The sequence below is a fragment of the Rattus norvegicus genome, chromosome 9 (genome assembly GCF_021556685.1).
Source record: "Rattus norvegicus strain SHRSP/BbbUtx chromosome 9, alternate assembly SHRSP_T2T, whole genome shotgun sequence".
In the NCBI taxonomy this organism is placed as follows: Eukaryota; Metazoa; Chordata; class Mammalia; order Rodentia; family Muridae; genus Rattus; species Rattus norvegicus.
Genome location: NC_141542.1, coordinates 119,349,615 through 119,366,196, shown reverse-complemented (window position 1 = coordinate 119,366,196; position 16,582 = coordinate 119,349,615). Strand labels below are relative to the sequence as shown.

At 47.7% G+C, this 16,582-nt stretch overlaps 1 protein-coding gene across 3 annotated transcripts in view; it reads right to left on the bottom strand.

The window, feature by feature from the left end:
* The window catches only part of Man2a1 (mannosidase, alpha, class 2A, member 1), a 155,546-nt gene that overhangs the window by 130,994 nt on the left and 7,970 nt on the right, over positions 1-16,582 (bottom strand). For all 3 annotated transcript variants that reach the window (NM_012979.2, XM_087564777.1, XM_087564778.1), the window contains 2 exon segments: positions 71-215; positions 779-1,030. In NM_012979.2, the coding sequence (NP_037111.2) occupies positions 71-215; positions 779-1,030 (397 nt within the window).

Genomic DNA, 16,582 nt, shown 5'->3' with positions numbered 1-16,582 from the left:
GCCAGAGCTAGCCGGAGCTAGCTGGAGCTGGCTGGAGCTAGCCGGAGCTAGAAGGAAGTGAGGCTTTTACCTGGGTCATTATGGGAGTGAGGCACCACAAACACTTGCAGGGGCTCACGGTCCCACTCATCAGCTTCGTACTTAATGTCAAACCCTTGCTTCCAAACTCCACCATCTGGATTATCAAAAGGAATCAGATCGTAAACATCCAACATCTAAAAACACGAAAAAAAAAAAGTTAAGCTTTAACCACTGTTAATGTATACTAAATGCTGGACAATACTTCCTCGAAGATATTCTTTGTTGGTTTTCTTTTTTTTTTTTTTGTCATTATATAATGAAATTTTAAAAAGAAAGCTGCAAAAAATCAATTCAAACTTTTCAGGCTGAAGGCATCTGGTCATCATTCAAAGACTTGGAAGACTATTTGTGCCACATAACTACCGGATAAATGAGTCCTCCCCGTCTGCTTTGGGTAAATTTGATTTTGTTCATTTATCAGAATTCCTTCGTCTCTTTGCTTTAAGAGCCAGTGTGATTTAATATGAAAACAGAGACAGTTAGGCATCCAAAATGGCGGTGCTCAGAAGACAACAGACAGAGATGAGGGTAGTGAATCATATCACTAACGAATTAAGAGGACGAGGAGACCAAACAAATCATGGCAAAAGACAACACTGGAGCCAGAGCCCAGACACTTGCAGAATAAAGCAGACACAGAGGCAAACCTGAAAACAAACCAAAGGCCAGAGACGACCAGCAGCTGGCTGTCGGTTACCTGCACATCCCGGTGCTGGTTTCCGCTCTGCGAGGCAAACAAGCAGTCTTTGGGGTCAGCCTGTAGGGCCAACTGTGCAGAGTGGAGGTGCGCAGAGCCTTGGCTGGCGTTGCCTGCTGGACCTCGTGGGCCATCTTCCACAGACTCACTCAGGTTGATGACCGAGTCTCTGATATTCGAGATGATCTCGTTGTTCTCCGCTAGCAAACGCTCCAAATGGTCGATCTTTTCTTGCAATATTGAAAGCTGGCCCTGGAAGGAAAAGAAGAGGCGTCTATGAGAACCATGTCTGCAGCTCTGCCAAGGCACACAGAGGACGGGCGCTCACGCTTGTCTGCCCGCTTCCGTGTGCACAAACACACGACGTAGGTATGGGCAGCTAGGACTGAAGTACCACCTTGTAGCCTAAGACCTCCCTGTAACCACCGACTTTATCTAATCTTAGTTTTAAGGTGTAAGAGAATGACCAAAGGTATTTACGAGTTGTTCCCTAGTCCCCACAGATCCAGGCCTCTGGAATCACTAGTGCAGACACATGGTATATTCAAGAGCGAAATTTTAAATTTAAGCAAAATAGACTGGGATTAATTTGCAGGGTCAAAAGCCATAGAAACCGAACTAGGATATCCCACCTGAGTGTGTTCACACACCCGGGACAATCGAAAGGGAAGTCAGCCTATCAGCTCCTAACTGCCACACACATAACCACAGCCTAAGGAACCGCTATGCGTGCTTTTACTATGCAGTGTGACATCCGGGTGCTTTCGTTTTCAATTGATCCCCACGTTACCGGTTCCTGCCGCTAACGGCAGGAAGAACCATCTCTCATTTGCTCAGCTGGATGCTCAGTTCCAAGTATAGGAAAGATATTCATGCATTTGTCATGTTTCCGAATAAGAGCTCTGACCTGACGCCTAGGGTTGGGCAGATTGCCACACAGTGGGAAGACAAAAATACCTAAGATATATATTGTCGTGTGTGTGTGTGTGTGTGTGTGTGTGTGTACATATATATGTCTCTGAATATACAAGATAACATAAGCAACACACACATACACACGTATACATATACACACACATACTTAAAATAATAAATCTTTTAAAAGTATAACAAGGAACCAGAGCAATGGCTTTGTGGGTAAAAGCACTGTCTGCTCTTCCGGAAAACCTGGGTTTGATTCCCAGCACCCACATGGTGTCTCACAACCATCTGTACTCCAGTCCCAGGGGTCTGGTTTAACAGTGAGTGGAGATTTTAATTATACTCGTAAAGTTGGGTGGGCTTCACAAGGGAAGCAGACAAAGTGCAAAGAGGACACAGTACAGCCAGGAAGCCCTGGGTCTCAACGCAAGACTGACTCCCGATCACACGAAGAAGCTCGAGAAATCATGTGGGCTCCCGATCACCAGAGCCCTTTAGGGATAAGCAGCCAGGAGCCTGCAGCCTGCAGCCTGCAACCCAGAACTATAGGTATGGCCCAACATTTTTATTTAAACTCATTCAAACGTGAGGAGATTTCCTGGGTGGCTGTTTTCATAACTAGAGTGTACAATTCTTGAGTGTAAACGTGTAGACTGCGATGCCATGGCCCTGCCAGTACAATGCAAAAAGGCTGCCCCTGCCGCCATACCAGTGAAGGCCGCATCCATGCTGGCTACGACAGCCGGCAGTTCTCTGCTATGCAAAGACCGAAACTCTCTTCTGTTGTAGCTCCCTGTCCAACCCAAAAGAATAAAACTGCTTACGAGTCAAACCCAAGGCCTGTCTAGACTTCCATGATGGCATGGAGCAATGGGGAGATTTCCTCACACGTTACCACAGCAGAACAGCCTGCAGCTTCTCGAAATTGTTCTGACTCATCCTGCTGAGGAGCTCCAGAAGCAAAACCAAAACTCCCTCCAAGGGGGTCATCTTACCACGGAGGCCACAGTCAAGCAAGTCTCCGTTCTGTGCAGAACTAGACCTTCAGATCTGCCCCACACATCTCCCTAAAACGAAGCTTTAGTGTGCCCTCAGAGCTTCTAAAGACACTATGCGAGGGTGCCAGGCTGTAATACATCTTTCTCGAGCTATCTGTGCTTGGAGGGGGTTCCCTCTGGGCCCACATCCATCACCAAGCTGCCTACTGTAGGCAACACTCAGTGAGGAGGAAAAGGACCACTCTAGGAAAAGTGTCTGCTACGCCGCCTTGCTCCCACAACCTCCGTGTCAGAGAAATACTCAGTATAAACATTATACTATCGTGAAGAGGGAGCCAACAGACATTAACGACAACTTTCACTCTCACAGTGGCTCTAAAGATACAATTAATGACCAGTGCCCAGGATTCTATATTAACTTAAGTACAGGTAGAAGAGTGTGGCCTGGGGCTCTGTCAGCATTAATGCTCTAATGAAAACCATTTTTAAATTATATTACGCACTGGAATAAGGTCTCCCTCCAAACAGCCCAACTCCTTACCGCAGACCTCATAGGCAAACTCCAGCCACGTGGCTGGGAGGAGTGAAGGGATGTGCACCATGGTGTGCACTAAAGGAACAGAAATGGTAGCTAATGTTTCAATTACGCTGACAGGTCAAAGAATGCCGAGAGTAATATTGAAAAAGACAATTTTCTATAGGGCAAGAAAAACCACTGGTGAGAAAATCACGTTACCCTTTGATTTGCTAATCAGTTCTATAGGGAGGCATCTTCGGCTGCCGAGGAGGGGGAAGAAGGCTGTATTTGATTTTCTCTGCTAGTGGTGAAAGAGAAAAGCTGAGGGAAAGGCTCTCACATATCAGAGACATTGGGCAGAGCTAATTTAGTCTACAACAAGGTAGACCAGGATCAGTGCCCACTCCACTCCAGGAAGGAGATCAATCACTGCCCACACCGACTTGGAACACATTACATAATGATCTGCCCCGGGGAGGACACGGGCTGCAGGCGACTAGAGTTACTGTGGCCACTCAAGCACGGCTGATTGTGCATCCTCTTCCTTCAGGCCTCGCCTGCAAGATGGCTGTCTTTCCTCTGCCGCTCAGAGGCCTCACATGCAGAGGCCAGGACCCTTCAAACATCCAAGCCCATCTCTGTCACTGGCTCCGACGTCTCGCTCCTGCCGAAGTCCTCCTGATGCTGCAGTGTCAAGCACGCCTTCCCTGTGGTACGGCTGTTCTTCCACACCGACCTCCGTGAAGCAGCCAGTCCCGAATGCCTATGGCGTCATGCCGCCTGACTTGTTTTACGTTAATTTATTACTATGTGTGTGGGGTTTTTGACTGTGTACGCCTCTGCCCCACATGTGTGTAACACCTGGGAGGACTATCAGGTGAGGGCATCCGGTTCCCTGGACCTGGAACGGCTGAGTGGCCACGTGGAGGAACCGAGGAGGAGCGGTCTCTCCAGTCCCACTATCTGCATTGTTAACAGTCAGCCACACCCCTATGCCTCCCTTAACTACGAGAAGGCGGACCAGGATGTCATGTAACTGGACTACCAAGGCATCCTGAAAAGGGGCAAAGTACAGCCATCTTCTTAGCTTGATTAGCTTCTGCTGATCAGTGCTGGGCCCCTCCCTTCTTCTGTCAAAGGGGAAAATCCAAGCATGTCGCCCTGAGTAGCATCCCAGGGTTACTTCTGTGTCTAGGAGGCATTTTTAAGGAACTTTGGGCCAGTGGGCTGGGTGGGGAAGATCCGCTGTCACGTGGAGCTTGTCACCAAGGGTCTGACGAGATAAAAATGTACAGGGCGAACTCTCACTTTGTCGTCTGGGTAACAGCAGGTCCTTCAAGCGTTTTATCTCCAGGACTCTACGCAAAGATTCCAAGCTCGGCCTGAGTGTAACACCAGGAGCTTCCTAGGGGCTGGGTCTGAGTGCTCGGAGGGAGCCAGACAGTGTGTCCGTGGCTCTGTCATCTGCTGACAGCCCACTTCTTGGACACATGGGGATCTCCAAAGCTGTACTCTGTGCTCCTCTTGTCTTTACAGCCCCAGCTCACGCACAGGCCCATTGCGGTCCGTTTTTGTCCATCTCACTAAAAGCTGCCCACATGAATCCCTCCCATGCACATATGTCCGGCCTGCAGCAAAGCATGCTGGGACCTCATCATCTCCAGGAACACACCACAGGGCATCCCCACCCTGGAACCTGCAGGGACTGGTTTGATTTGCGGTACCATGTGCCCTTGGCTTTCTTCCTGTGGCCTACTTTCGCTGGCTCCTTGTCTCTGTGACCTCTGAATGTCGGCCTCCAGGTTAACCCGTTACGTCTCTATACTGCATGATCTCATCCACTCAGAGACTTAAATGCCACGCTGTTCTCCTGTCTCTGGTATTTACATACTCTGTGAAAACCTCCGAAAAGCGGGTCCAGATATTCAAGCACCTGCCGATTGCTCTATTTGACCCTACCTGCTGAGGGAGGACGCCCTCCCCCCAGATCTGCGGCGTCCTCACCTCCAGAAAGCAGCTCTGGTCTCCCCAGTCAGCTCCTTCAAAAAGTTTGTGTCCTGATTCTTCTTCTGTCCTCGTGATGCCTCTACACGCAGTTCCTTCCCATCTCCAACATACTTGTTGAATCAATAAACCTCTCTCCCCGCACCCTCCGAACAGCCTGACTACAAGGCACCAGTAATTTTCCGAATCAACTGCCTCCCCGCATGCATGTTTAGTCATCGGCGCCTCACTCCGATAGCGAGCCTGCTGTAATAACCACGGCTAGCTTCTTAGTGCATTTGGAGCATTCTTCATCACAGTCGAAGCACAGAGCGACCCCTCTGTTAACGCAGGGATGCACGCAGCGCTCTTCCCCAGCTCGGCTCTGCCCTAATTGCAGCCCAGCTCCAAGCCATCTCCTTCTTGCCGATCCTCCGTACCATTTTCCCCCTTGTACAGTGCTTCAAGTCTCTCCCTAAAAGACGCCTTCAATGCCTCCTCAGCTATTCCCTCTGAAACAGCCTTCTGTACAGCATTCTTTCTCAATGCCACTTCCATTTTCTCCACAGCATTACCACAACGACCCAGTGCACTACTCGTGCGTGCCATCCCTCTTTCCCCACTAAGTGGGCAGCTGTTTTGCTCCCCGTGCCTGACGTCTGGCGCAATGCCTGACTCTCAGGAGCATCTCAATTACACATTACGAGAGAAAGCCAAGGGATGCTCGAACGGCTGCTGCCCGCCACGTCCTAGGGCATGAAAATATTTGGCATATGATCCACAATCCACCCACCCTCCCATTCCCCAAACTACAGAACACTCATGACCTTTTACGGAAAAAAATTGATCTTCGTTGTATCAAAACATAAATTATAAAGTGAGAGAGTAGAAATGGACTGGGAAGATAGTTCAACAGTTAAGAATTCATGCTGCTCTTGCAGAGGTCCAGGGGTTCAATTCCCAGCACTGGCATCAGACAACTCAAAACTGTCTATAATTCCAGCTCCAGGGGGAATTCAATATCTCTGGCCTCTATGGTAGCTGCGTTCATGTGCACACACAGACAGACACAGACCAACAGACAGACACACAGAGACACACAGACACAGACAGAAAGACACACACACATACACAGGCACACAGACAGGCACACACAGAGACAGACACACACAAACAAACATACAGACATATAGAGAGATACACAAACACACACACAACACAGAGACACACATAGCACACACACACACACAGACAACACACAGACAGACACAGACACAGACACACAGACAGAAAAACACACACGACACAGATAGACATACACAGCAAACAGACATAGACACAGACACACAGACACACACACACACACACACACACACACACACACACACACACACAATAAACTATCTGTAAAGGAATGGAAAGCCCCATTACTACTAGAGTGGTCCAGTGGAAAGTGAGTGTGACCTAGGGTTGGCCACAGGTTGACAATCATGACCTCTGAGCAGGACATGTGGCTCCCTTCTAAGGGCAAAGAATCTGCGTCTGTCCAGGTCAGCCACAAGCCTTCGAGAAGCTGGTTTTCACATGCTATGGAGAATGCAAAAGAAGGTTAAGGGGAAACTCGAAACAATCCTTTGTCCCATCCGCACAATACATTTTGCATCTAAGTTTCTAATTAGAACAATTTTAGAGAAAAAATGATTGCCCAGTGTGCATAGCCACAGAGGGAGAGAAAGCTTTGCCTTAATGTGTGTGCTTGAGCTGAGCCTCCCGATCAATCCCACCCTTTTGTTTCATACCTTTCTTTCCACTCTAATGATGTGGGGTGAGAATCACTCCACCCCATCAAGACCTTCTGATGGGGCTGAAGAGGCGCCCCAGCACTAAAGAGCGCCCAGGGGACCAGAGTTCCATTCCTGACAGCCACATCCTGAAACTCTGGATCAGATGCCCAGTTCGTGCCTCCTCCATGAGTCTGGGATTGAATGTGTCCATAATATAACATCAAATAATGGTTAATCATTTTCTAAACATGGCCTTATCAGGTAAAGTCCCTTTAGCAAAAACAGTGAGGCAAGCTGGCCATGGTCCAGATCACGTGTTGCAATGTTAGCACCTGCTATCTGTGTGACCTTGAGAAGGGAACATCGTGAGGGAGCTAACTCCCATTGCTTGAAACAATTATGTGAGGACTTGAAACTCAGGAGCCACCAACCGCTTGAGGAGGCGTTGAGGATAACCACTGTGTGGTTTTAAAACATCACTTGAAGGATACACTAGACGCCTGCAAAAGCAGTATGCGTCCTGACTAGAGAAGGCTAGAGTGAAGTGACATGTAAACTCCGACATCAGCAGGCAGTGGCAGCTAAGCGCAGACCCATTACATAACTTCCCTCTGCCTTACTTTCCCCATCTATAAAATAGGGGCAGTGAATAACACCTGAACTGAGAGAGCTGAAGATCACTTAATACATACAGATAAATTCAAATCGTGCTTATTCAAAGATGCCTATGCCCCAATTCCAGAAGCTAAAATATGGTACATAGATGGCAAGCTTTGCTGAGGAAACTCGGGATTCTGAGATGGTGAGGTTACCCTAGAATGTCCAGAGAGGGCTCTTAAAGGCACAAGGATCTCAAAGATTAAAGAGAGCAGACCAAAGGCAAAGCCGGACAAGGGAGCCTGAGGACAGAAGAGGGTGAAGTGATGCACCCATCCTGATCCCAGGATGCTGCGTGGCTCTGAGCCCTCTGAAGTCCCTCCCAGCTCTGACTGCTTCGCACCTCTGAGCTCCAAAACAAGCAGATCCCATTCTTTCTTTGTGCCCATTACAGTTACAACAGCACACTACTACACCAGGGAAAGGGCTGGCCCTACCTGAGTAAAGCTGAGAGAGCACTCTAACTGGTGGCCTGTTAGAGACCATCCAGGAGAACTGGAGAGACTCAAGCTCCTTGCAACAAAGGAGAATGAACAGCCCCCACACTGCAGCAGCCCGTCCACAGGGCACTTCTGCATACAGGAAATGAGTAACCAGTGAACGCTCAGGAGCCTGGAGAGATGGATCAGCAATGAAGAGAGAGCTTACTGCTCTTATAGAGGACCCAGAGTCAGTTCCCAGCACCCAGTGACTCTGAACTGCCTATAATTCCAGTTCCCAGGGATCAATTGTCCTCTTGTAGCCTCTGCATACATCAGATGCACAAAATCTCACTGGGGCACACATAACATACACATAAAATAATTTAAAATATCTTTAATGTGCTTCTAAGAAAAGAAACATCAGCGTATCATATCCCTCTTAAACACTGTTTCAAAGTTGGAGAATTTAAAATGTATCCGATCTGTTTCTGAAGCTCCCAAGGGACAGATACAATTCAGGAGGGGCCCCAGCTTGTCCAGCTCGGTCCAGGTCGGTACAAGTAGAGGGGCAGGAAAGAAAGTGGCAGGAAGGAAGTCAAACTATGAGAACAATAAAGGCAGAAGGATGCTCCCTTGGTGTTTTACTGGGGCAATTGGAAGCAACGGCGTCACTCAAGAGAAACGGGATGTGAAGGAGAAGAGAATGGACGGGAAACTGATGTTCCTGGGATCTAACAGATATGATGGCTATCAGTGTGGATGCTAGATTGGAATTAAGAGGAAAAATCGAGGCTGAACATATACGTACCCAGTACGGACAGGAATTTCGAGCATTGGAAATAAGTGTGGTTTGCCTGGAGAGCACGCACAGGTCCACCTTTTTATATGGGAAATGGCTTACCAGGCAGTTCTCACACATCCTCAGTTAAGGGCCTCTGCATTCAAGCTAAATATGGGAACTGCAACTTGGTTCAAGAGGGTGTCTTCCCAACCCACCGGTGTCATGGTTACTGAGCAGTACCCGGTCAGTAGTCAGCACTGTTCCACTTATCCGGGAAAATAGTGCTAGTCAGTCAGACGGCAGGCAACTTCACAGGAAGACGTCTGGGTTTTATAACGAGACAAGTAGCGCTTCAAATGTCCACTTCACCCCCAGAGGCCAGGAAGAGAAAGAGTCACCTGGCCTGCGGTCACAGTCAGCAAGTCACAGGCCACTGCTACAAGGGACTGCCTAATGCTTCTTTCCTGGATCTGGTGGGTAGCACCCCTGGATCTCTACTCTGAGGCGACTGTCTTTGTGTGGCTGTTCACACCTGAGAAGTAAGTGGCATCACCGTGTGACCATGAAGAGTACTGAATTGTACGGTGTCCTCCCAAAACTCAGGAGCAACACATGCACTGTCCCCATTCATAAGTCCCCCTTCCTAGGTAAGGCAGTAACTGAGGCCCCTCATATACACAGAGAGAGAGTGCCAAGAAGCTGAGGAGGAGAGCTGAGGTTCCCACTATGCTCTAGCTGGGTGCTCAGGGGCCTGGGGACTGCCCATGGGCGCCCCCTGGCAGCTGCTGGTGTCACCGGGCAGGATCCTGTCCCTAACCAGGGAGAACAGCATGTCCCTTCCCACTGCTTCACTCTGAAACGGGGGCTGGGCCTCCAATGCTGGCACCTTCTGCAGCCACATGTCAGAACACCGCTCCTACCTCCACACTATCTGAAAGGGCCCAGATGTATGTTCAGATGAAAACCATATGGCCTCACGTGCACACACCCAGGAGAGCTGCGTGGAGAGGCCCCCTCCTCACTGAGGTGACAGTTTAGGCACCTGGTTATCATAGGAAGCGACATTTTGCAGAACAGACTATGTTCCAAAAACAATTACTGGAGGAGGAGTGTGTAAACAGGACAGATATCTGTATTATAAAACATTTTAATAAAGTGCAGTTTTACTACTTACAAGTCCACTTAACAACTATACTTAGTCAGCATTGTGCAGATTATCAATCACCTAGTAGGTCTTTAATTCAGCACTTTGAAAGTTCAATAGATAAATCTCCCCATCCTCCCTGCCCACCCCCAAAAATGATTAAGAATCACACGACTGGTGTTTCTCCCATGACTTACTTTTAACGTACTTGCATTCTTTTAAATATTTTATTCTTATTGTAGTTACTTACTGGGGGTGGGGGACATGCACCTACCACAGTACTCGTGTAGAAATCAGAGGACAACCTTCAGTAGTTGGTTCTCAGCCTCCATCGTTCAGGACCCTGGGATCAAACTCAGTCTTTCAGGCTTGGGAGCAAGCATCTTTCCCCGCTAAGTCAGCCCTGATATATTCCTATGCTTACTCTTAGCCTTCTGAGGCCATCTATTAAGATGATCCACTCCCACCCAAGAACTTACAAGCAAGCTCACAAAGGACACTTGAGGTAGCAACAGATCACAAAGAAGCCCGCTTTGTTGGTAGCTATCGCCCATCAAGGATGGCTGGTCTATTCTAGTTCTTGACTCCTGTCTGTGCCATCTGCTTATCTCTCTAGACACAAGGTAACTGTGAACATATATTTATACCCAACTCACTTTGCAAAGATGAAGGCCTATACTGTATCTTAGAATCTGCTGGCAAACGGTCTGTCAACATAGCGACTTTGAAAAAACAAAGTTTCGATGTAAAAAGAGAGCAAATGTCTGCAATGGGAAAAGCCAGTCAGACTGAACAGTCTTCGCCTTAATAAAACAAATGGGACTGACATGCCCGACATCATTCCTCACTCAGGAATGGGTGGGGAGAGTCTTTAAAAATGGCATTGGATTAAGTAGATTATCAGTCTCCCCAGCGATCTTATTTACAGGACTCGTTCTCCAGATAGGCTCCTTCTAGTTGTTACTAAAAGAAACCATGTGGGGCTGGGGATTTAGCTCAGTGGTAGAGAGCTTACCTAGGAAGCGCAAGGCCCTGGGTTCGGTCCCCAGCTCCGAAAAAAAAAAGAACCAAAAAAAAAAAAAAAAGAACACATCAGCTGTAAACGGCACATGAAGGATGAACTTCTTGGCTCTCACATCTTATGTTTTCAATATTGCTGGTTAGATCTTCTTACCCTGAGAGTTCCAAGAAATATTTTGCATCCCAAGTCCTGTAGCTCTTTGGCCCTGCGAAGTTTTCAGAGATGGTCTTGGGCCAAAGACAATTTTCAGTTCTTCCCACATGTGGGCCAGCCAGAGAAGAGGGACTCTTGGTCAGGAACAGGCCACTCGGAGGGTGTTTTCAGCAAGATGATTGAACCTCTAATCCAGCCTTGAGCTGGGAGCCATCTAGCTGGAGTAACTGCCTTTTGACTCTTCATCTCCCTCAACCATACACACAAAATAATCCAGGTTCTGTCTTACAAACTAGAAAAGGTCCCTTCAGGTGCGGTAAAAACGAGAAGGGTCCTTTGGGTCCATGTCCTATGGAAATGCCTGTCTGAGATGCTTCCTCTGAGTAGTGTGTTTTCGTTGGTACGTCCTCCATGCGCTGGTTTCCGACACACTGAGCGCAGCTGCTTTTGTTAACATCTGCTGCGGGACACTCGTCATGTAAAAAGTTCAGATTTTGGCTAGAAGAAATGTACTTGGCCCAGGGCTCTCCTCTCCAGGCACAGCCTCAGAGTGAGCTCATCCCTCCTCCGCTCTGATGAGCTCCCAGCTGACTGCACCTCCCTTCGTCTCTTAGCTCGCTTGGCTATTTCCACCAACGTCCACTCCGTCATAAATAAAACTCGACTTGGCTTCACGGGCTAGCTTGTGTTTCAGGCTACTTGTCTGCAAACAGTATAACTCCCCCCCCCCCAGTATCCCAAAGGGGAAAAGTCGAGGGGAAACATGGGACTCGAACCACCCATCACTGTTCTTTACCATCCACCAGAAAGTCCTGCCAGCATTCTCCTCACAAAACGTCTGCACACTTTTTCTCCTTTTTGACTGCAGCCAATTCAATCCTGGAACAAAGATTTACTGCCTTATGTCTGTTCATTACTTCACACAGATTCTCAGCTGCCTCCCTGTTTCTGGGTCTTCCTACACACTGCTACCAGAATAATCGAGATTGAATATTCTCCTCGCTCCCTTCCAGGGCTAAAATTTTCTACGAGATGAATTCTCTAATACTGCCTCTCGCATGCAGCTTCCTGGTACACGGAGTGACTCTGAGAAAATTGCCACCGCCTGACTCCCAACCGTAGCCTGACTCCAGGCGACTCGAAATTTCATCCCAAACTGTTCTTTTTCGTTCGTGGGGTTTTTTTGTTTGTTTGTTTGTTTGCTTGCTTGCTTGCTTGTTTTTGTTTTTCTTTGGTTTTTTTGGTTTTGAGACTGGGTCTCTCTATGCAGCCCTCACTGTCATGGTTTAGACCAGGCTGCCCTTGAACTCCAGGAGATCAGCCTGCCTCTGCCTCTGCCTCTGCCTCTGCCTCTGCCTCTGCCTCTGCCTCTGCCTCTGCCTCTGCCTCTGCCTCTGCCTCTGCCTCTGCCTCTGCCTCTCTGCCTCTGCCTCTCTGCCTCTGCCTCTCTGCCTCTGCCTCTCTGCCTCTGCCTCTCTGCCTCTCTGCCTCTGCCTCTCTGCCTCTCTGCCTCTCTGCCTCTCTGCCTCTGCCTCTCTGCCTCTGCCTCTGCCTCTCTGCCTCTGCCTCTGCCTCTGCCTCTCTGCCTCTGCCTCTCTGCCTCTCTGCCTCTCTGCCTCTGCCTCTCTGCCTCTCTGCCTCTCTGCCTCTGCCTCTGCCTCTGCCTCTCTGCCTCTGCCTCTCTGCCTCTCTGCCTCTGCCTCTCTGCCTCTCTGCCTCTGCCTCTCTGCCTCTGCCTCTCTGCCTCTCTGCCTCTCTGCCTCTCTGCCTCTCTGCCTCTGCCTCTCTGCCTCTCTGCCTCTCTGCCTCTCTGCCTCTGCCTCTGCTTCTGCCTCTGCCTCTGCAGTGCTGGGATTAAAGGCGTGTGCCACCACACCTGACTCCAAACTACCTCTGAAAACACCAAAGGACTTCTCTAGATCCAGTCGGTCTCCTCACTCCTTCTCAGATGCCCAAGTTCAGGGCCGCATGGCTGGAGAAGTACTGCACTTGAGTCAAGGATTCTACTGCTGCCAGGACTAATTCCACACACTCAACTTCTCCCCTTCTTTCTGACTACATCGAACTTGGCCATCGTCAGAAGGCAGCTGAGCTCCTGAGGTCCCCTTAAGTCTAGGTCTTGAGAAATAAGAACATAGACAGCTGCATGCAAGTCCCATCTACGGTCTAGGGACGCACATGGAACCTAGGATAGGCAGAGCATGATCGAAGGCCAACACCTGTGGACATCTACATCACGTCGCAGGGTCAAAAGGTTGGATACCTAGAGTACACTTTTTTCTTCACTCCTGTGTCCCCAGGGTCTCCAACAGTCTATAGGGCACATAATCTGTACCCTGTATGTTTCCTTACGCCGCTGCCGAGGTCTTGCATTCATTGAACACCTAACACGTGCCCAATATCACTCTAATCTCATTAACTCCTAATGCAAAAGTGAAGGCATTCCGCTATCTGTCTCACATACAATAATTATATTCCTCAAAATAACTTAAGAAGCACTCTCTTTTTCATTTTTATTTACTTATGGGGGGGCTTGTGGGGGAGGCGGGTATGAAGCACTTTCTAAGCAAGAAGCACATCTAGGATGTCCACTGAGATCTCTGTAAGTTCTACTGTCCTTCTGAGTTTGAAAACCTAGGCTTGTGAGGGTGCATCGGAAAGGCCACGAGCATGTCCAGGTATGTGTTGGCAATGACTGGGCACACTCCCAAGGTCTAATTTATATCTTGTACTGCTCATAGCTAAAAAAAAAAAAAAAAAAAAAAAGACTAAATGAACTAACCTAGGGACCCAACCTCCCCTCAAATTCTACAGCTACTTTTTCCGCATGACTTATCTAAGATGCAGATGATTGTTTAAAAAACATGTTTTACTGTGAAACATGTTTTACAGCAAACTGTAAACGCCCCACCCCCAAGCCACTGACTCCAAGGAGGGACTGGCCTTAGGCTTCCATCCTTGAGTGTTTCAGTCACAGGTCCCTCTCTTCCAGAGAAAAGGTCTCCATAAGGCCCCACCCATGAATTCCACATTAGTGGCACAAAAGAACTCCACTCCGAGTTTTACCCCATCTATGCTGGCACGTCAACTGGTGTTGCCATTAGTTCAAGTCTTCAACGAGCCATATTGTTGAGATTTTACGTGTGTCACTTCCTGTCATATATGAAAGATACATTCTCTCAGTACATATCCTGCACTGTCCTCCGAGCCTCAGGTACAGGGCATTTGTAAGTACAGCAGCCCTCTGCTCAGCTGTTCTCTGAATGTGGGTCAGCCGTGACTTTCTGTAACGGGCTCTATCTGCCATAAAAAGAAGCTTGCTTGAGCGGTGAGAGCTACAGGTGTCTGTGGATATAAGCCTCACATACAAGCTACACTGAACAGACCCAGCAGATTGCATTTACACACACGCATACACACACACACACACACACACACTCACACACACACACACACACACTCACACACACACACACACACACTCACACCCCTGTGCAAGCCGATAATAATTAAAGAAAAAGAAACTGATTTTGAAAGCAAGTTGGGGGTATGGGAGAGGTCGAAGGGAGACAACGTAATTATATCTTAATTTTTAAAACTATCTTTAAAAAGAACATAAACTCTCATTTTAATGTTTATGCAAGCATTCATATGCAAACAAAATGTATTTAAGTCAAGTAAAAAGCAAACGAATCAGTCAATCAATCAGTAAAAGAACCCGGAGGGAACGCAGCCAAGGATGCAGGGGCCCAAGTGCCCGCGCTGACGGAAAGGGGCTTCTCCTGGAAAAGGAGACAAAACAGAGCTGGAAGGAACGGGGCACAGACAGTAACTGTGGACAATAAACGGAACGAGCATTCCACCTTTTGATCCCACTGAACCCTGAAGTACGGACGCATGCAGAGCTGCAAAACTACTTTTAACAAAGCATGACTTCCATTTCCTATCAGTCATCTAAAGGGAAAATAAATTAGAAAGAGACATAGAAAACAAAGAGCTACCCAAGGAAGTCACAGTCCACACGTGAAGGATAAGGAAATAGCACGGTTCTAACAGCTGGAATCTAAGATACAAGAATCCACTTGCCCAGACGCCAAGGGGAGAGTATTTAAAATGCAGCACCGCCCTTCTTTCCCGACGAGGGGAACAGCCCTATGCTATCAACATTTGCAACGTTCGTTACGTTCAAACACTTTGACGTGTTTTGATTAGTAAACAAAAATCATACACATTTACCAGGCACAACATGGTGCTTTGAAATGCCTATACATTTTAGGACTTTCAGTAAAGTTAACATATGTATAACTTCTCAAAATTAGCACCTCTGTGATAAGAACCCTTAGAATCTACTCTCAGCAGTCTTGAAGATGTTCTTACCGGTTACCAGAGTGTACAATGAATCTCTTAGGCTTAGGGGAAAGACTGTATCCATTGTTTATTGATTTTCGACCCTTGTAGGCGATAGGCAGGGAGTGGAAGACAGGAAGTCCTGGAATTAAATGCCAATGACTGATAGGTGGAAAAACAAAACAACAACAAACTGAAGGGTCCAGGAATATGGAGAATGAAGAGAAAACAAAGAATCAACCGGAAGAGGGAAGACTACTGAAGAGAGTTGAAAACACCACTTTCCCCAGCTGATGGGTAGGGAGTCAGAGCTCTTATCTCAGGATAACAGAACAGGAAGGCAGACAGTTATATCCTTCTAAGTTATTAAGGATATCAAGCAGAATTAAGTACCAAACTAATATGTAGAAGGCGGGAAGGAGAAGAATCCCTCAGCTTCTACATAAGGAAGCATTAGCTCAAGGTAGAATGACGTGTTTGCCAGGTGTGCAAGCAAATGTTAGCATGGGGAGCAGAGCCCTCACTGGACTGAGGGCTCCCCAGAAGTAGAACCGAAAGTGAACCAACCGGGTTGGCCGGTGAAGGAGAAAGAGCTGTCAATGCACACCTCCCTCTCTGGTTTTGAGGAGGGTTTGTTTCTTTTATTATTTCCACATGTATCTCCTATACCCTCACTAAAGGAGTGAAAAGACGGATCACGGTCAAGAGCGCAAGTTCTCCTGACCCAGGATGGAGTGGTTCACTAGAGAGAACACAGCATATGGTCTGTTTCAGGAGCTGGTTTGCTCTTCATAAAAAAAAGAAGAAAGAAAGAAGGAAGGAGAGAAAGAAAGAAAGAAAGAAAGAAAGAAAGAAAGAAAGAAAGAAAGAAAGAAAGAGAGAGAGAGATAAAGAGAGATAGATAGATAGATAGATAAATAGATAGATAGATAGATATTCATAGAGTGGAAAAGAACACCATCTTACAAATACACAGAGCACACACCTAAGGGGGAGAGACAATAAAGGAAGAGAAAAAGACTTAAAACACCAGCCGTGGGGTTGGGGATTTAGCTCAGTGGTAGAGTGCTTGCCTA